Source organism: Asterias amurensis, chromosome 19, assembly GCF_032118995.1.
Source record: "Asterias amurensis chromosome 19, ASM3211899v1".
Classification (NCBI taxonomy): Eukaryota; Metazoa; Echinodermata; class Asteroidea; order Forcipulatida; family Asteriidae; genus Asterias; species Asterias amurensis.
In genome coordinates, this window is record NC_092666.1 from 4,429,116 (window position 1) to 4,451,246 (window position 22,131).

Below are 22,131 nucleotides of genomic sequence, written 5' to 3' on the forward strand. Positions count from 1 at the left end.
GTGTTTTGCTGTGGTGCCCCGTGCTTATATTGTGGTGCCTTGTGCTTTTGCTGTGGTGCCCCATGCTTTTATTGTGGTGCCCTGTGCTTTTGCTGTGGTGCCGTGTTGGTCTGGTGTTCCGTGCTTTTGTTGTGGTGCCCTATACTTTGTCTGGCATGTCCTGTGCACGGGTCCTGTACATATTTGACATGTTCCTGAAATAAGTGCAGCCCCTTACAAGAGAAAAATATTTTCAATTGCTTTAAAGGCAGTGGACACTATTGGTAATTGTCAAAGACTAGCCTTCACAGTTGGTGTATCTCAGCATATCCATAAAATTTGAGCTCAATCGGTCATCGAACTTGCGAGATAATAGTTAAAGGAAAAAACACCCTTGTCAAACGAAGCTGTGTGCGTTAAGACGGTTGATTTCGAGACCTCAAGTTCTAAAGCTGAGGTCTCGAAATCAAATTCGTGGAAAATTACTTCTTTCTCGAAAGCTATGGCACTTCAGATCGAGCCGTTTCTCACAATGTTTTATACCATCAACCTCTCCCCATTACTCGTCACCAAGAAAGGTTTTATGCTAATAAATATTTTGAGTAATTACCAATAGTGTCCACTGCCTTTAAAAAAAATTCTCACCGCTTTCTACCAGGCCTGGTTCACAATACAGAACCGCCTAAAGTAAAATCCTTGAGGTAAAATTGAAACGAAACCCGACTTTTTGTCATGACAAATGGCCTTTAGTGAAACCTTGACGTTCCCAAGAGCCTTTTTCTGTCGACAATAGACGAAACGCACTTGTGGAGTACACACAAGTTTCAAAAAAATTTTTTTTCATTTGTTTGTGTTAAGAATACTTTGAGTGGCGTGACATTGCGTGTAAATAATTTATTGCCTCTAGGATTCTACACGCACGTATGTTTTGGTTGGGTGCGTAGTATAGAATAACTGAGCGCCCATGTTTGGATTTTGAACTCCATTCACACACCCTTTTTTTCAGCGAGAAGAAATGATAATCACCATTAGTAAAATGTTTACAAGTTTGAGATATTTATACAAAAATAGGGATAATAGTTGTGGATGAATGCACATCATAGGCCGACTATAATTGGGTCATGTTTGGCACTTGAATTTCATGCACAAACTTTGGTAGCGAGAAATATTAAAGGAACACGTTGCCTTGGATCGGTCGAGTTGGTCTATAAAAAAGCGTTTGTAACCGTTTGTTATAAAATGTATATGGTTAGAAAGATGTTGTAAAAGAATAATATAATGATCTACACAAATATGCCTCGAAATTGCCTGATATTCCTTTAATCTCGTCGACTAACACGGTCGGCCATTTCTGCGAGTCAAGTTTTTGACTCCCATAAATGGCCAACCTTGTTCGTTCGCAAAGTAAAAGGAAAACCACGCAATTTCGAGGCAAATTTGTGTGGATCATTATATTCTTCTTTTTAATTATCTATCTAACCATTTGCATTTAAAAACAACGGTTTCAAACGCTTTTCAACGACCAACTCGTCCGATCCAAGGCAACGTGTTCCTTTAATCAATTTGTGAAATGTTTATGATTTTGTTGAAAATGTATACAACAGGCCTATACAAAGAATAATTTTGTGAACAGGATTCAATGTAAAGCAATGCTCTGTGATAAAATAATAATATTCAATGTGAGACTTTTAGGACGCTTGGTGGCAGCAGACTTACCAGGTAAAATCCATTGTTCTCGGTAAAGTGCGCCTGCTCAGAACTACGTAAACAATGGAAATTTACCTGGTAAGTCTGCTGCCACCTAGTGTTCCAAAGTCTCCCATTGACCTTGAGTATACAGAGTCGCATGTTATAGCGACATGTGTGTCCTTCAGCAAGGCACTTTATCATTATTGCTTCTCTCCACCCAGGAGTACAAATGCGTACCGGCGAGAGTTGATTAGTAACCTGCTATGTACTGACATCCTGACCAGGGAAATAGAGACTCATTCGCTTATAATGCAAGGGAAACTGGATATAATTACCAGCCCGATGAGCCATATTGGCTCGAGACACACTTTACTTTCCTGAAGCGTTATTATGCATCTGTAAGCACACAAAATAATGCAACAAGGGTGTTTTAACTTTCATCATTCTCTTGCAAGTTCGATGACCAATAGAGCCAAAACTTCCACAGTTTAATTTGTATTTTATGCATATGTTAGGATACATCAAGTGAGAATATTGGTCTTTGACCCTTTAGCCCTATGCTTTAAGTCACACAGTTTAAAATTGAGCGATATTTACGAGGAATTTGCGTAAAGCACCCTGTTTTCTGCATCTTATAAATGTGTGGTCCGGCCCAACCTGACTTAGCAATGCGCCTGGCTAGCTTAAACTGCTCAATTAAATATATTCTTCTTCACGTCGTTATTGATTGTGGATAATTATTTCCCATTACGAAACAGTTAAATACATGTCAATATGTTGGGTTATTACCCGCTAAGGTCTCAACAATAAACTCATGTTATCTTGTTAAACAGTTAATTGCAAGGAAGTCAAGTCGGGCGTGAAGTAAGCGGGGTACACATTCTTAGTGCAAATGCTTTTTAAATACCGCTTAAAACCCTGGAAAGCTGCTTACGGGTGCGTTCGTTTAGCTTCCCTGGGTCGACCCCGGACTGCCCCGGTACGTACGAATAGCTTTGACGGGGCTCACCCGGGTCAGCCCTCAGTGCTCTGCTTGTGGAGTGGGTCACTTGGGGGTGACCTGAGGTGCATGCCGTCACCACGAGAGGGCGAGTGTGATCGTTCGATTAGCTCTTCTTGTCAGGGGCTCACCCGGGTGAGCACCGCGGGGTAGACCCAGGGAAGCTAAACGAACGCACCCATTTCTACCTCCATGGCTAGACCAGCATGCACCTCAATCAACAGTTAAAGCGCATGCGCAATTGGTATTTGCGAAAAGGTCTGTTGTTCTCGATACATGCTCAGAACTACGTAAACAATGGAAGTTTAACTGAGTCTGCTGCCACCTAGCGTTCTAATGACTCTCAATGTAATCTTCTTCTTTATTCATTATCAGTGTTCCAAGATGTGCACGTCATGATGTTTATTGGATTCGGCTTTCTGATGACTTTTCTGAAACGCTATGGTTACGGAGCTGTTGGTTTAAACTTTCTTCTTGCCGCGTTTATTCTGGAATGGTCAACTCTGATGAGGGGTTTCCTCGAAATGGAAGGAGGGAAAATCCACATCAGCATTAATACGTAAGTATCGATTATTCACAGCAATACAAATTGGTGTGTCGGTAATCGACAAATACGAATTTTAAATGTTCTGTGAAATGTATCCGTTTTTGAAAGACAAAAATGACCAATATCCCTTAAAGTAACATAACTAACAAAAAATGCTGGCAGTGTAATCACTTTATATTATACGTAAACTGACAAACCTGTAGAAGTTTGTGATTGATCGACCATCTGGCTCACGAGAAAAACAGTGAAACTGATTACACAATGTTCATGATTAAAACGCTCACTGAGACAAACCCCAAACGTGAAATTATTGTTATTTATTTCTCATCAAATAAGAAATTTCAGACAAAAATATTTCAAGGATATTTTCTACTATCATCATCAATAGATCGAGTAAGTCTTATGTAATTCTGTGATCTGATACGAAATTTTTCTTACCATCTCTGTAATGTTTCTTTAAACCCAAAACCGGTTTAAGAAATAAAAGTGCAGTAAACTTGCGGGTACAACCATGTTTATATATCTTTTGGGATTAGTGTTGGCTCCGAATAGAGCCGGTGAGGTTTCGACGTTTCGATCAATAAACTCTGCTCGTCTTCAGGAGAAGAGTGTCGAAACAAATTGCCCTAAATCCCTTTAACCATAAACCGGTTTAGAAGTAACTTTGTAGTAAACTTGCGGGTACAGTCATGTTTAAATATCTTTTGGTGGGTGTGTTGGCTCTGAAAAGAGTCGGTGTGGTTTCGACGTTTCGGTCAGTATACTCTGCTCGTCTTCAGGAGAAGAGTGTAGAAATAAATGCTGGTTTAGAAATAACTTTGTTGTAAACTTGCGGGTAAGTCATGTTTAAATATTTGATGTGGGTGTGTTGCCTCTGAAAAGAGCCGGTGATGTTTCGACGTTTCGATCAGTATACTCTGCTCGTCTTCAGGAGAAGAGTGTAGAAACAAATGCCGGCTTAGAAGTAACTTTGTAGTAAACTTGCAGGTACAGTCGTGTCTACATGTTGGTGTGTTGGCTCTGAAAAGAGCCGGTGTAGTTTCGACGTTTCAATCAGTATACTCTGCTCGTCTTCAGTACTTACATTATCCCGAAGACGAGCAGAGACCACACTGGTTCTTATTATGTTTTTTATAGAAAATATGAATATGAAGTTATCTCTTTCTTTGGAAAATTAATGGTGGGTTACCATCATAGTAAAACCGCCTGGTCGAGGGTGTTGACCAACACCCCCACCCTCCCCCATTTTTGCTCACGGCATGCCTGTGAAACGTATTATGCCTGTTAAAGTTTACTGATACCCTTTTGACAATGTGGCAACATGGACCATGACAAGCTGTTGAAATAATCCCACTTTTTATTGAAAGGAACGCAATAAATTATTGGCCCAAATTTTGCGCACGGACTGTCTGGACAAATTCATTTTGCCTGTTAAAGCACACTCACAACAGGTTTGACCTTTTGACAATGACAAAATGGTCCTTGGCCGGCTTTGTGAAATAATCCACACTTTTTGTTGAAGGACACGCGAGAATTGGCACCAATATAAATTTAGGTCGGGCTGCTGGTTTGATGGAGTTAAACTTATACAACGCACAATGAACGAAAGGATGTTATCTGTGAACGTTTTGGCTTTGATTTTAATCTGTTCTGAAGCTGGAATTTATTTTCATAGAGCTGCTTTCCTTCTTTTCTTCTCTTACAAATTTGATGACCAATTATTGAGCCCAAATTTTTAACACCCCAGTTTTTGCAGTGCATTTGTTTCGATTTATTCGTTTATTTTGGTGTTTAGGTTGTTCCCTTTTGGGTCTCGGGTTTTATTAAACACCTGACACAAAAATCTGTTTCTAAATTCTAGGTGGAGAATTGAAATAATTCCACCCGTAGTTTGTGGCGTTATATGAAGCCGACCTACCCCGGGGGGATAGGCCTCCCTGAACTTTGACTTTGTGATGGAAACCAAAACAATTTCAACGAAATGGAGCGATGATTTATACAAATCATTCAACCACCCCGTGAATTGTTGAAAACCCTGTGGAGTTGCGCTATATGAGTTACTAAAGGTTGGGGTCACCATCAGGGCCCAATTTCATAGAGCTGCTAAGCACAACAATATGCTTAGCATAACATGTCTGTCTCAAAAAAAAAACACCAGGATTAACAACCATATTTCCACGTGATTTTCAGTATGAGCAAACAACAGCTGAATACCAGTAACAAGCAGTATGCAACAAATGGAAATTTGGTTGGTAACCTGTTTTTATCAAGGAAGAATACTCATGCTAAGCAAATTTTTGTGCTTAGCAGCTCTATGAAACTCGGGGCCCATGGCCCAATTAATAGAGCCACTAAGCACACAAAGTAACTGAGCACAACAAAATTATGCTTACCAAAGGTTATCATACTAAACTACCATGTCACATCTACAATTTGTGAATGATATCCTGCTTAAATCTGCTTAGCAGGCAACTGTTTAGCAATATTTGCAGCTCTATGGATATGACCCCAGAAACGTTGACTGAAACAAAATGGCCACCGAGAAGTAAACAATCGTTGTCTTTAAAAGGTTGTGGTAAATATTTATTCTATTGCAGCATTGTCAGAACCCTAAGTTGCTAGACCTCACAGGTGGAGTAATTGAGTTACGAGCGCTGCAAACGAGGGTCCCGTGCGATTTCATAACATCGAGAGTTATGTTATCGCAAGTGTTTTTAAAATATACTACATTTTATGTGACTTAATTGATTTCAATGAAATTGATTTATTTTATTCCTTTTTAACTGTAAGGTTTTTGTTTTAACTCAAACCTCGTGCTTGTAGACTTTTGTCGATGCAGTAGGCCTAACCAAATGAGGGACGTATGTTTACATGTGTGCGTGCGCGTGTCGTGTGAATGCTCGCTAAAAAATCGCACGCGGTAAAGGTGACAGACGGCCGGCGCCCTTAACCAGGGACCCTCGTTTGCAGCGCTCGTGTGAAAGGGGCTTTAGGGGCAGGATTGATCAATCTTACACGAAGCCACAAAGTTATCACACAAACAGGTCGCAATGATCACCAGAAGCCCATAGGAATTGCATGGAATTATCCTTTGATTTGTTGATTTAAAAGCTCGACTTCGTTTTTATTAGCGGGCGGACTACTCCATAAATTATACCACCGAAAATAACTTTGAGAATGCATTAGTGTACATTTCTTATTGAAGAGACTGTGTCATCTTGATCATCATGTACAGTCAGCATAAATGCCTGCTTTTATCATAACCAGACAACCCCTTTAGTGGTTTGAATATCAACCCAGTAACTTAAAGGCAGTGGACACCTTTGGTAATTGTCAAATACATGTACCAGTATTCTCAAGCTTAAATACGTTATCATTTGCCGGGGGCTATAGGCCGTTTAGAGAGTGGCACCCCACCGCACTCCTTCGCAAAGGTTTGGTTTGGAGACTCATGTTATTGTTGGCAATATTATTTCGTTGTCATGGTAACCAGTTCACACCCATCAACGCATACTGATCATAAGTTGCCCCTCACAGCGTGACCTTGGCTTGTTCGTGTGTAACAAAAGCTGGTTTCAATTTAGATTTGGGCGTCGTGCGTATAGTTTTCTCTATAATAATAATAAGATGACGCACTTAGAGTACATATAATACAATATTTAACACGAGCTGATGTAGGCTCAGAAGTTGGTCTAATATATATTGTTCACTGAAGATGACCACAGCAGGCTGGTCGAAACGTTGGGGGCAGTCAATAAGTTTAAATACAATATATACCCTAACAATGGCCGCCATCAACATGAAAGCGCGTGTCAGGTAGAGTGGTCCCCTGTTATTGTACATTGACATGTATTGTTTTTTTTTATTATACTGCATAGGCAACACATTTAAGTCAGAATAGACTGCGAATCTTCAGAACATAAAGGCATGGTTAACTTTAGAATGGTTGCCAAGTTGCCTATCTTGTGAAAGGATAACTGTAAACACTGTAATACTTTCCATACATGACTTTTGAGAATATTCTTCTAAAACAGGAGATCAGACAGTCCATGCTCAAAACACGGGACCCTGCTATTGCTGCCGTATGAACAGGGCTTTTACTGTCCTCGTTTTTTTAGGTCATCTGTAAACCTTGACATTGTACGCCAAATGTGAACCTTTGGGACCTTTATCTGAAGTTGTTGACCTTTCATTCCCACGCGTGTTAAGGTCACATAACTCCGGCCAATCTGTCAGATAACCAGCTCACAAAAACAAATCTTCCAAAAGATTTATTACAATTTTTGTACCTGTTCAATAAACTGCTGACTCTCTAAAAAAAAAAAAAAAAAAAAAAACCTTCACTGGTTTTTTTTGGTGGTGTCAAAACAGTGATCACGTGGCCGAAAACCCACAAAACCATTCATTTCATCCAGAGTCTATAAACTTGATTGATTGCCGGGCCCTGCAGTTACGTGAGGCTTCTGGTTTGTGCAAATATTCCTCAAAATTGACAAATGAAATTCCAGAGTTGGATTTAACCTTGCCAAGATGGGGGCAAGGTTAAAGGATGACGGGTAAAATATTCTAAGAAAACAACTTATTTCTAAAACTTTTTGTAAAGCCCTTCGGGCATGAATGTTTTCAAATATACGCTAAAGCAAACATTTGCTAATTGACGTAATCAGGGCTGTATGCTTCGTTTTTGAAAGGGCAAGGGGACCAAGGCATTTCCTTTTTGGTAAAGGGCACCTTATGTGGAAATTGCAAGTTTGTACTGGAGCATTTCAAGGGCACCAAGGCAATGACCAGGTGACACAGAGGCAATCGCCTTCGTTGCCTCCGTGAAGTATCAGGCCTGCATAATTATTGTGTAATTATTTCCCCACCCTCATTGATTTTCCCATTATTGTTGCCCTATCGGACGTAATGTGACACGTCCAAACAGAAAAGCAACTTCTTTCTAAAAGATGCAAGAATTTTGTTAAGCCCCACGCGCGGGCATGAATTTGTTCAAATAATATTAACAATAAAGGCGCTCCACTGATACAATGACATATTTATGGCGTATTTATTCCCCGTCCCCATTCATATTTCCATTTTGTTCTCATGATATGTGGCACCTTAATTGATTTGACACTTGACACTTTTGCAGTGCATCAGCAAAGGGAATATTCTCCGTGCGGTGGTATTGGCGCTCAGCCAATTCAGGGAAAAAGGGTTAACATACTTTCCCAACTTAAATATGTAAACCTAATGTTTTTCATCTTTATAAAAATAACAAATCACTAAAAAGTAAAAACATCACCGCTTAGATCCACAAGTCCACGATCAATTACTGTACACCAGGGCCCAATTTCATAGAGCTGCTTAAGCACAATCCTGGCTTAATAAAATGGGAGACTTTAAGACGCTAGGTGGCAGCAGACTTACCAGGTAAATTTCCATAGACCTTTTCGCAAATACTGGGGCGCGCGCGTAAAGCTTGGAATTAGGTGCATTGTGGTCTAGCTGATTACAAATTTGATTCATATATATCCCACAATGCACCTCATTCAACAGTCTGCGCTTGCGCATTTGTATTTGCGATAAGGTCTATTGTTTACAACGGATGTTACCTGGTAAGTCTGCTGCCACCAAGCGTCCCAAAAGTCTCCCATTAGATTACCGGCCAAGACTCAATTGTTATGCTAAAGTAAACAACAGCTACATATCAGTCACAAGCAATGTATTTGCCAATAACATGTGTAAAATAAGCCAGCTATTTTCTTGCTTCAGCATTTTTTTTTTGCTTATAGGCAGCTCTATGAAATTGGCCCCACTGTTGAAAGCGCATTCGTGGACAATCATATTTTGCACATAATCCTGTAAACTAACATATTTATTGGACAACTTTTCCAAATTTCTTTGATTTAGTCACTAAATGCTCAACAGTCCCAACCTTCATGTAATCCAAAATATAACTGTACAATTATATTCTGTCAGTAAGTAGGGAAATGGCTGTCAAAATGGTGTCCACATTTTAACCACCCTGTATACTATAATTACATGTATAGCAAAATAAGTTCTCAAAATTAAATTTTAAATTTACCACCTAATTTAAATATGCAAAATTGTGGCACTTCTGGGTTGAAGCTCTAGGTCAAATTTTGGTTATGTCGTCAATAACCACCAATAAACAAGAATCAACAATAAAACAAACTTTTGCAATTAGTGTGACTCTAATAACGTACCCAGCAAGTAACATATACTCAGATGTAAGGTTAACGCCGCATGTGTAAGGACTATCTCTAAATGAGTTGGGATGGTACTGAAAAGAACCATTGGTTTCAACTCGACGTTTCGACCAGTTGCTCTAATTGTCTTCTGGAGAAAGCATGTAATGTTTACCGCAACTAAAATAGACATCGATGCCTCACCATGCAACGCCTTTAAAGGCACTGTACACTATTGGTAATTGTCAAAGACCAGTCTCCTCACTTGGTGTATCTCAACATATGCATAAAAATACAAACCCATGAAAATTTGAGCTCAATCGGTCATCGAAGATGTGTGCTTTCAGATGCTTGATTTCGAGACCTCAAATTCTAAATCTGAGGTCTCGAAACCAAATTTGTGGAAAATTACTTCCTTCTCGAAAACTATGTTACTTCAGAGGGAGCCGTTTCTCACACTGTTTTGTACTATCAACAGCTCCCCATTCCTCATAATCAAGTAGGTTTTTATGCTAATAATTATTTTGAGTAATTACCAATATGGTCCACTGCCTTTAATACATGTATGTATCGCTGCAATGGCTTGTTGTTAAGAAAGCTGACTTTGGAATCATATACCTAAATCCAACGTAACAATAAAACCCTTCAAGTTTTGAATAGTCTATGGAAAAAGCGACGGTTGCTTTCAAAGCAACAGGTGGTACTCAAAGTGGGGGGAAATGATACATAACAGCAGAAAAATCAGAGCTTTCATTGGCTTTTGATGTCAACAGTGATTTATATTTTTTGGTGTGTGGTAAAATAACTTCATACGCCAAATTTGAGGCGTTAATCCCTGTGATAGAAAATAAGTCCACTTTGAGAGCGGGGGGAACGAACTTTCTGCACCAACCCACAGCAAATCAACATATTTGATGTACATGAACATACCTAAACACAATGCAAACGGCTGATGGTCAAACTAAACGCGTCATAGTAAAAACTGTTATTATTTGGCGCGTTTAGTTTGACGCATCAGCCGTTTCTTTGTATTTAGAAAGCGTTTAAAAGGTCCTCAGTACATCAAAGTTTGCTAAACACGGTGTTTAAGTTTGTTGTTTAAACCACTGCTTTACAACACAACTCATAATACACTGTTAAGTGTTTAACCTAAACCATTGGACGCGTTCGAAATCTGTTACAGAACCTAAATACTCGTTTTTACAGTGTAGGATTGGTAGTTCACAGTCGTAAGAAAAGAACCCAGAATACTTATATCTTGAAAGAGAGAGATTGTGGTGCTTAGGGCTAAAACACAACGTTTTTTTGAAAATCAAATATGGTTGGAAAGATGTTTAAAAAGTAGAATACAACATTATTCAAACGAGCTACACTTAGGAGGTATCCTTACCTTGGTCTTATAGAGAAATGCAAAAGACCCCAGAACACTAAGGAAGAGCCAGGGGGTTAACCCCAGAGGTTTCAGAAAGCAGGCATTTTACAGTTTTCTCCCAGGCTTGCTAGCTTTACACTTAAGAGGCATCATTTGTCTCAATACCAGAAATGTAAAAAAAAAAAAAAAATTGGGTCTCAGAATTCATCACTGCAATAACCTATCTTTCTGAAAGTTTGTATACTATACTCAGCGCCTTGAGCATTTGTTTTGTAGATACGTGCGCATAAAACTTTGATATTATAACATACCATGTTTTAAAGGCATTGGACACTATTGGTAATGATTCAAAATAATTATCAGCATAAAAACGTGCGTGGTAACGGGTAATGGGGTTTCTGCTGTTATATACCATTTCCCCCCACTTTGAGAACCACCTGTTGTGATTTTTTGAAAGCAACCGTCGCTTTCCCATAAACAATTCAAAACTTGGAGGGTTTTGTTTGGTTGGATTTCACGCATCAAAGGATGGAGCACTCACTAGATATGATTCCAAATTCAACTTTCTTAACAAAACCATTGCAGCGATTTATTAAAGGCAGTGGACATTATTGGTAAATACTCAAAAGAATTATTAGCATAAAATTTTGATTACGAGGAATGGAGACCTCTTGATAGTATAAAATATTGTGAGAAACGGCTCCCTCTAAAGTAACGTAGTTTTTGAGAAAGAAGTAGTTTTCCACGAATTTGATTTTGAGACCGCAGATTAAGAATTTGAGGTCTCGAAATCAAGCATCTGAAAGCACACAACCTCGAGTGACAGGGGTGGTTTTTCTGTCGTTATTATCTCGCAACTTCGATAACCGATTGAGCTCAAATTTTCACAGGTTTGTTATTTTATGCATATGTTGAGATACAGCAGAAGAGAAGACTGGTCGTTGACAATTACTTATAGTGTCCACTGCCATTAACAAAAATGTCTCAACTGGTCTGACTACCTTTTCAGAATGTTACTGGCTGACTTCACTTCTGCGATTGTCCTGATCTCCTTCGGAGCAGTTCTTGGGAAGACATCCCCAACTCAACTTCTTATCATGGCCTTCTTCGAGGTCATCCTTGCTGTTGTTAATGAGTACATTGGACTAACCATATTTGGGGTGAGAATTGTTTGTGTGTATAACAAACTGTGTGTAATTTTTAAAGTCACCTGAAAGTGGTATTTTTTCAAAACAAAGCTGTTGTCACCAAAATATGTGTTTTGAACAACTAGCTAAGGTTTTTAACATATAGTTTTCTTGTTATTTACAAATTTTAAAATAATCCAGACCGAAGAGGGCGCTGTTCGTGACGTCAATTGAGGCGCGATGAATCGCATGCAGTGCTAGCACAAGATAGTGACGCTTTGCGCCAGCTAAAAACATGGCATAAAAGTTGAAACATTATATGATTTTTTGGTCACGTTATTAGACTCGCTCCTTTTGGTTCGTTACGTCTTTTAGGTACCTTTAATACGACTTCCCCACCAGTTGGACAAATTGTTGGGATGGCGTCATGTTTTAGAAGATAACTTTTCTCTTCCTGTCAAAATGTGTAGTGTATTCCGGAAGTGTTTGCTGCACAGCGCTGAAAAGACGTCGGAACGGACCACATGTTTAGTTGTTTTGCTGCACCCAGCAGCAATACACCTGGTCGAAATTGTCGGAAAAAATTAATGCAAGACTTGTTTTCATTTTTTTTTTTTCGAAACGTACAAACTCACGACTAGGGCTTTAATGTACTTGCACGTACGTGTGTTCGATGTTCGATCGAGGCAAAATCGAGGCAAAATCGTTAAAAACAATTACTCAAAAAATTATTTTATTGTTCAGGAACATTATATACTCTAATGTTTGAAGAAAAAAATATATATATTTCCAGGTGACTCTAAAGAGCTGCTGATAGTATGATTCAAAACCACGACCTTGCAATTCAAGAGCAGTGTCTTATACCAACTAGACCAAAACCACAAGAGTATTACTTCACTTTAAAGGAACACGTTGCCTTGTATCGGTCGAGTTGGTCATTGAAAAGCGTTTGTAACCGTTTTTTATAAAATGCATATGGGTAAAAAGATGCTGTAAAAGTAGAATACAATGATCCACACAAACATGCCTCGAAATTGCACGGTTTTCTTTTTACCTCGTCGACTAAACACGGTCAGCCATTTAAGGGGGGTCAAATATGGCCGACCGTGTTAGTTATTGTATTCTACTTTTAAATTATCTTTCCAACCATATGCATTTTATAACAAACGGTTACAAACGCTTTTTTATAGACCAACTCGTCCGAACCAAGGCAACGTGTTCCTTTAAGATGAATGGTTCTTTCGTGAAATTTGAAAGCTAAGTTTTATCTTCACTGTATATACAGGCCGTTGATGTTGGGGGTTCCATGTTCGTCCATGTCTTTGGGGCTTACTTCGGCTTGGCTGTGGCACGTGTCTTGGCTAGAGATGCTAATGAAGATAATGGCAAAGAGGGCGCTACTTACCACTCCGACATCTTCTCTCTAATTGGTAAGTTATAGATGCTGTGACGTCATGGTTAAAGCTTGCTTGGGGCCGACTTCACATAGCAATACAATTATTCATCGCTAGACAAATTTGCCAGTATTACCATAGTGATTTTTATTAAGGGAATAAAAGGGTAGCGACGAGTTCTCAAACTGGCTTTTAAAACCGACAGGGTCGTGGCCGTGCGATAAAGGCCCGAGCTGAATGCGACATTGAGCTCTAGTTTTCACAGGTTTGTTATTTTATGCATAATGTTCAGATACACCAAGTGAGAATACTGGTCTTTGACAATGTTACCAATAGTTAGTGCCCAGTGTCTTTAAAAAGGCCTTGTCACACGAGGCATCTTCAAGAGGCAACCAACTGCAGTGCATGCCACAGTACCACTTTGGTAGAACATGAGTCATTTCTCAAATAATGTCTTACGATCCCCAAATAATAAAAAACTGTAACAAAAATGTTTACACCAACGACTGACAAAACCAGATAAATGTTCTTAGCAACACACTATAAGCAACAGTCGTAGCGTGGCTGTAACCAATGGTCATGCGCATAGTTCAAAGAAACAATGGGTCGACCCCGTTGTGTGACGGTTTTTTTTCCAGGACGAACGTGTGCAGATAAATACCCACGATTGTCCTGGAAAAAAAACCGCCACACACCGGGGTCGACCCAGGGGAGCTAAACGAACGCACCCAGTGATTTTACCTGGCAAGTCTGCTGCCACCTGGCGTTCCCAAAATCTTTCTTTCTTTGACAACAACTTTTATCTTCAATCTGCCTCTCTTTCTTGACCTAATTCACTTTCTGTTTTCTTAAAAATGTTTACTATAGGTACGATTTTCCTGTGGATATTTTGGCCGAGTTTTAACAGCGCCCTGGCCTTGGAGGATGGGCGTCACCGAGCCGTGCTTAACACGTACTTCTCCCTGGCTGCATGCTGCGTCACAACCTTCGCTATATCTACACTGCTCAATAAGGACGGCAAAGTGGAAATGGTTAGTCCGTGAAAGAAAAACACAGGGAGGTTGCAGGGAAATTAAGACTGGTGTTTATCTGGGTAAACTTTCTGTATCATGTTACCACTTTTTCACAAATTTTTACAAAAGGGAATAATATCGACTGAGTAAGTTGGATACTATTTTAAGTAGAAAATGGTTAGTCGGTGAAAAAAGGGAGATGACAGGAAAATTATGACTGGGGTTTATCTGGGTAATCTTTCTGTATCATGTTACCACTTTTTCACAAATATTTATTTAAAGGAATAATATCGCATATGAGTAAATTAGATACTATTTTATTTCTTTCAGTCAATTCTTTGTTCAACCCCAAAAATCAAAAAAACTATTTTATTTCATAACGAATGAAAAGTTGTTGCATGGCAGGCAGGATACGGAAACTTGTTCGTTATCCAGCTAAACTATGTCACAGTACAATTTGTGAATGGTATCTTGCTCATTTTAGCTCAGCAATATTTTCTGCTTGAGCAGATCTATTTGGGAAGTAACACCAAAAATTACGCAAATTCGGTAAGGTTTGGTGGTTTCCCAGTTAGCCACAAAGTTTGATTTGCAGGGGGATGGGCGACGGAAACCTAAAAACCTTCAATGATTTACTGTTACCACTTATGTTTCTTGTGATATTTGTCTTCGCGGTTTAGGTGCATATTCAGAACGCAACGCTAGCTGGAGGCGTAGCCGTTGGTACCTCAGCTGATATGATGATCCACCCGTGGGGAGCTCTACTCATTGGCATCATGGCCGCCATCTTGTCTACTTTCGGATACAAGTACATTCAGGTATCTACATCATAGTAAAATACAAATTCACTCGCATAGTCATAGTCCAAAGGCCTACTCTCTTAATGTAAAAGAGTGAAAATTTCACTCTCACGTCCGAGTGGTGTCAGTTTCGCTCTTTTTAGAGTGAAAGTCAATCTGTGTCACTCTTTTTGAGTGAGATTTAAACAAACTTCTCTCAGTCGAGTTGAAAGTACCCGTCTTTCATTCCAAAAAGAGTTGTTGCCGTAATTATGACTTTTTATTATTATATCACACAAGGTCCAGTGATTAGACTGCAGGACTGCAACCTTAACTTGTACGTTCGAATCTGAGGATTTTACAATGACTAGAACAAGTATTGTCGCATAGGTACTGAGTCACATTTTCTTGATTTGTGCAACTCATATTCAAATAAATGATCAAATAAATATATTTTAAGCAGAAAAATAGTGATTTAAACTAAATTGTAAAATTATATTTTCCAGCCTTTCCTAGCCGATAAGCTGAAACTACACGATACTTGTGGTGTGCATAATCTACATGGTATGCCAGGGATCTTAGCAGCTCTGGCTGGCGCAGTGGCTGCAGCTATGGCTACAACAGAGCTCTATGGAGACAAGTAAGTCAAAAGGATACTTTTAGGACGCTAGGTGGCGCCAGACTTGCCGACTATTTAAATCCGTTAATCACGCCGCACTGTTTTCCCCAGCCTGAACATCCGAAGTCACACCTCGAGCCTACGTCAATCCCCGTCCATAATCACCTTTCACCTACATTCGTTTCACATGGAGATTCACAGTCAAATCATATGTATATGTATTAAACAAATGCACTGCATGTAGACGACTGAAAGTGCACCTGCCAAACATCACCTCGGACCAATCAAAACACTGATATCGAAAACTTACGTCACTACGCGTTTATCCAATGAAATCGTAGCCAATGGAGTTGTAAATACTGGTTCTGTAAAGCCAATACCTGTCTTTATCCCTGCCATAAATACACGGGACCTGACTATTTAATACCGAACTAAATAATTTGTGACTATAAATGGGATACTTTTGAAGACGCTAGGTGGCGCCTGTAGACGTCACCCAAACAAAAAAGTGAACTCCTAAAGTATCGTCTACCATTAGGCCTATCTCAAATAAGGCTACTGAAGTTTATGAAGTCTGAGTTATATACATTTCTTTTCTTTTAACCGCTGCTTATTATTCCTGACCTCCTTTTCTCATCACTCTATAGTCTGTACGGGATTTTCGGCGCCCGTGCACCAGGGAAGCATGAGATGGATACCAACTCAACATTGATTGGCGATGGCAGCGTATTGGTTGAATCTCGGTCAGCTGGTGAGCAAGCTGCTTTCCAATTGGCTGCTCTAGGGGTGACTCTTGTCATTGCTATCGTAGGTGGCGCCCTCACAGGTACGTTGTAAAAATATGAGTTTTATTTTAATATTATTATTATATAATGGTGACTTTTGGGGACACTTGGTGGCAGCAGACTAACCAGGTAAAATTACTGTTCTTGGTAATGTGAGTTACTCAGAACTAAACAATGGAACTTTACCTGGTGAGTTTGCTGCCAATTAGCAGAATTTGAAGAATTTGATTCTTAAACCAGTGTAAGTTTTTACTACAAGCTAAACTTCAGAAGATAAGCTAGTAAATGCATTGTTACTTTCAAGAATTACTATGGCAACAGTGTTGATTACACCAAATTTTATGCAAATTTATTGCAGGTCTCGTTTTGAAGCTTCCGTTCTGGAATGAACCAGAAGATGAGGATCTTTTTGAGGACAAACCATTCTGGGATGTAAGTACGGTCCGTATTCCTTCCTTCCCATCAGGGCCCAATTTCATAGAGCTGCTTTATGCACAAAATTTTGCTTAAGCAAAAAAGCCCTTGCTTAGTAAAATCAGATTACCGGCCAAAACTCCACTCAATTATTATGCGAAGTAAACAACAGCTAAGTCCCAGGCAATGTATATGGCATGACATTTTTGCCAGAAATATGTGAAAAATAAGCGAGCTGTGCTTAAGTAGTTCTAAATGACCCAACTTCATAGAGCTGCTTAAGGTAAAAAAGTAGCTAAGCTCAATAAAAATTTGCTTACCGCAATCAGGTTAGCAGCCAAAATATCATGTTATATGTAGAATCAGTGACTGGTATCCTGCTCATTTCTGCTTAGCAGAATTTTTTTAAGCAGTATTCAGTGCATAAGCAGCTCTGTGAAATTGGTCCCTGTTGTAGTATTTATTTGCATGTTTGCATTGAAGCTTCCCAAAATGAAATGCTAGTAGCAGATCAATGGGGGGTGTTCCTCCTGAAATTCAGGGTTGGCTTTGCAGTGATTTAATTGGTCAATGCATCTGCTAGTGCCATATTGTCAAACGAGGCAACTTTTACAGACAACTTGGAGGCAACCAACTGCAGTGCTGCAGTGCTGCAGTGCATGCTACAGGACCACTTTGGAAGCACATGGGTCATTTTTCAAACAATGTCTTGCGATTCTCAAGAAAATTATGAGAACATTAAAATGTGAATTGATTTTCTTCTTGGAGATTAGCTGGAAGTGATAGATTATATATTGCTTCGTGTGACATAGTCCATGTACCATTCTGTCTAATGTTCGTTTTTGAAGACCAACTTTAAAAGCAAATCACTACAGGTTTTAGTCATTGTGTTGTGTTTTCTGGCTTATCTGTTTACTTAATGGTAGCTATAGCTAACTCACTCTAGTTTCTTGCAGACGTTTAAGTAGATTTTAGTGGCGGTGTGTCTTATTGTTGTTGTTCTACTAACTGTCCTTCTTCTAACAATGTCTGTTTGTTGACTTCCCTACCACGTGATATCCAATGTAAAGGTCAATGCACCAGTAAGTATATTTTGAAATATTGCTCATTGTTTTTCAATTTTTTGCTTTAAATTTTCTTTTCAAAGAGGGTAAAGTCTTCACTTGTTTATAGGCAGATGAAGCCAAAGCCGAAGCTGAAGTCGTCAGCATGTTCAGAATTTTAAGCACGATAATTGAAGCTAGCTAGTCGAAACGTTGAGACCAATTAAGAACTCACTCCGCGGTAATGAAGTTGATAAAGAGAGGTCCCCTCGATCCACTAAAAGTTTAAGTTGTCCCATTCGATTTTCTATACCTTCCGCCCAGGTAGTAGTTAAAGACAATAGACACTATTGGTAATTGTCAAATACCAGTCTTCTCACTTGGTGTATCTCAACATATGCATCAATTAACAAACCTGTGAGAATTATGAGCTCAATTGGTCGTCGAAGTTGCGAGATAATAATGAAAGAACAAACACCCTTGTCACACAAAGTTGTGTGCTTTCAGATGCTCGATTTCGAGACCTCAAATCCTAAATCTGAGGTCTCGAAATCAAATTCGTGGAAAATTACTTCTTTCTCGAAAACTACGTTACTTCAGAGGGAGCTGTTTCTTACAATGTTTTATACTATCAACCTCTCCCATTACTCGCAATCAAGAAAGGTTTTATGATAACAATTGTTGCTAATAAAACAGTTGCTGGAATTTAAGCACTTCATGTAAAAAACCTCCATATACAAAAATTGAGAGACCTGTAGAAGTTGGAGATCAATCGGGTCACAAGAAAATAGCAAAAACCCGATTACATGTACACATTTTGCCGTGTAATTTGTATTACGAGTTTGTTTCTTACAAATTTTGGAATATTCCTTTAACACCATGCTCATCAGAAACCAACCGCTTCCATATTGAACTATGTAAACTCTGACATGTTGAATCATTTCATACCATACAGGAGGTCGAGTACCATGACGTCCCAATGAATGACAAGCATGTTGCTGCTGAACACTACAGAGTCAAACCCGGAACGGCCGATGCACCAGTCTAATTAGGTAGTGTGGTGATCACATGACAGCTGGTGAGCCAATAGCAGCAGCAATTGGTATTTGGTTTCTTCTCGAGAAAAAAACAACCCAACAAAAAACTCTTCTTTTTTAATTTACAGCAAGAATTTCTTTCTGAAATCCGGTCTTGATACTATTGTTTATAAAACTCAATCTAAATAATCATGATGTTCACTAACTACGTTAACAATGAAAAACCTCAAACTATTTATTCTTTGTTTTGTTTTATCAAACATAATCACCTAATATAGTCCTACTCAACCTTGGAGGTGCAAACACAATTTTTAGCTCGTGGCTAATATTCAACAATTTATGAGGGGGGAAAAATGCTATAAATGATATTTTCTTTTTGAATTTGCATTTTAACATCTTCGAAACCGCCGAAGCTCTGGGACCAATTTCATATGGCTTGTAAGCAACAAAAAAAACCTTGCTAAGCACAGCAAAGTATGACTTAATAAAAACAGTTTTCCCGCCTAAATTACATCAGGTTTACATTGTCTTGATCTGTGCCCCATTCAATTATTTCCAAGCAAAACAACAAGTCAAGAAGTATTTTCTGCTGAACAGCTTTATGAAGTTGGGCCTGTTGTGACATGTTTTCAAAGGGTGGGGGGGAGGGATTTAAAGCCCCAAAACATCTTCAGAGTTGTTAGTGCGTTTTCACTTTTTTCTTTTTTTTATATTCAGTTATAGTAGCAGTACCTTATCTCAAGGTATAATTATTAGAATCTTGCTGCATGTATTTTATGTATTCAGGTCTGGTTTATGAGTTGCAACCATTTTTGGGGTTATGTATTCGACATCTTTAAAGGCAGTGGACACTATTTATATTGGTAATTACTCAAAAAAACGAGTTATAGGGAGCTGTTGATAGTATAAAACATTGTGTAACAAGGGTGTTTTTTTTCTTTCATTATTATCTCGCAACTTCGACGACCAATTGAGCTCAAATTTTCACAGGTTTGTTATTTTATGCATATGTTGAGATACACCAAGTGAGAAGACTGGTCTTTGACAATTACCAATAGTGTCCAGTGTCTTTAACCCCCCTCGCCTTATAACATTATTATTAATGTTTTTATCTACATGTAATCTGTTTATAATAATCTTGTATAGTGGGTTTATTTTGAGGTGAAAAAAACAACAACAACAATACACTCAGACCTATATAACGTCTTGGTATGACGGTATCATTTTAATTTCGGGTAATTTAAGCGTGACTTATTTTTAGGGGTCAAAAACCCAGAGTTTGTGTAACTTGACCCAGGCCATGGTCAGGTGGATTGCTATTCCTGATTATATTTTACCAGTTCTGCTTATGTTATGAACATAGATTTGCGTTGTTGTATTCGTATGATATCGTGTAGCACTTTATATTATGTGTGATTCTATTCGAGCCATATTGAGGCATTTGGACGTTGGTGGCGGCAGACTATTACTTTGCACAGAGTCGTATTATGATGTTGAGAGAGTTGCGATTAGAACCTTTTTTAGGTCAAAAAATGCTTTGACGACTACAGGCAGCCAGACTAGTCTGCCCATTGGGTTGAAGTAAATGTTGAAATACTGCAGTATTTCAGTATACTGATGACAATCTCAAACAAAAGAATAAGTTTTGTACAAGTCTGTTGTAGTTGTATTGTAAACCATGAGTAAATTCAGCTTGTGGATGCGATTCATGTTCTTTTTGTTAAACCATTTTGAAACGACATGACATGAAAACAAATCTATGTTTCAATTAATAATGGACAATACTCATCTGACGTCATCGTGACATCATCGGTCCCTTAATAATTATGTTTTATCGCTATATTATTGAATTAACTTTTGTCTTTAACATGTGTGTGAATCAGCATCATATAGTTTGTGTAACTACTGTTTTTTAAACCAGTAATACGTGTCATTATTATGGTTTATTGTGGTTGAAGTATGTACATTGTGCACTCGGTGGTTTAGTATTAAGAATAAATCATTTGAAATGGTCTCCTACATGTGATTTTATTTGTAATTCTTCTGTACAAAGTTTCCTGTAAGCTATTTCGTTGATAAAAATGTATTTCTTTTATAGATAATAAACTTTACCCACCCTAGCAAAAAGCAAACAGCAAAACTAAAACATCAATTCTGTTTAAACATGCACCGTAGTAAACACTTAAACTTGTTATAGGAGTTTCGAAAAACAACCCAAAATCATTGTTCTTTAAACCCCTATGCCTTATCATTACACCTGCAATTGTATGAACGTTGATGGCGCCCTGCGTAACACCTGTTGTTATTAACTTCACTGTTGCGTAACAGAGAAACTTTTACGTGCGTGAAATTGTTAAGATTCTTTTGCGCGCATTGAATGCACAACACGCCATTTTGTGCTTAAAAAACACAACACAACAACGAACACATGGACGGAAACTTGAGTGAACTGCTGAGGTTTTCTGAGCAGTTTTCCCCTGAATTGAGGGAGTACGACAGACTGGGATGCAGCAAGGAACAAGGAAGTTTTAACTACAGTGTAAGGTAGGAAAGGTTTTGTATTTTGTTGTATTTTGAAACGAGAACATGAGTAAAAATTGTATCGTTTTGTGAAAAAAATGTCGTCTGCGCTGCATTAACATGCACTAGCTAGCGGCGTTGCGTGCACTGTGTTAAGAAAACAATTCCTGGAATTAGTTGCAAATGCACTGTTGCTCCTGGCTTTTTGCCCCTGCAAAAAGTTTCCAATATACAGTACTTTTAAATTGTTAAGTGCCATTTGCTAAATGAAAAGTATGGCCTTACCATCTCAAAAAGATGAAATTCCAGACATACATTTTATGCCGTATACTGTGCGCGGTATGCACAACATGTCAATTTGTGTTGACCTACATTGAACATGTACCTCAACTGCTCGATTAATAAACTTACTATAATATACCTTGCAGGAACATAACATAAGCAGCCTACAGTACCACTCTGAACTAGAGTGTTTAATTTGTTCGGTGAAAGTACATGATTTAGTGGAGACGGAATTAAACTGTAAAATAATTCTTCAAGAAATTGCTGTTCTTCTTTACTGCGATAGCGCCATCTTGTGGTGGGTTTGGGTTTTGGGGGGTTGTCTGTTGTGACCATT

The 22,131-nt window shown here is 38.7% G+C and overlaps 1 protein-coding gene across 5 annotated transcripts in view; it reads left to right on the forward strand.

The window, feature by feature from the left end:
- The window catches only part of LOC139951248 (ammonium transporter Rh type B-A-like), a 36,482-nt gene extending 15,477 nt beyond the window's left edge, over positions 1–21,005 (forward strand). For 3 of the 5 annotated variants that reach the window (XM_071950037.1, XM_071950034.1, XM_071950032.1), the window contains exons 4-13: positions 3,044–3,227; positions 11,791–11,941; positions 13,194–13,338; positions 14,170–14,333; positions 14,996–15,133; positions 15,601–15,734; positions 16,361–16,539; positions 16,857–16,930; positions 17,983–17,994; positions 18,911–21,005. In XM_071950037.1, coding sequence (XP_071806138.1) covers positions 3,044–3,227; positions 11,791–11,941; positions 13,194–13,338; positions 14,170–14,333; positions 14,996–15,133; positions 15,601–15,734; positions 16,361–16,539; positions 16,857–16,930; positions 17,983–17,994; positions 18,911–19,003 — 1,274 coding nt within the window. In that variant the 3' untranslated portion in view covers positions 19,004–21,005. Of the gene's footprint in view, positions 1–3,043; positions 3,228–11,790; positions 11,942–13,193; positions 13,339–14,169; positions 14,334–14,995; positions 15,134–15,600; positions 15,735–16,360; positions 16,540–16,856; positions 16,940–17,982; positions 17,995–18,910 lie in introns of all 5 variants that reach the window. The other 2 variants (XM_071950033.1, XM_071950036.1) reach the window with 2 other exon arrangements.
- The last annotated feature ends 1,126 nt before the right edge of the window (positions 21,006–22,131 follow it).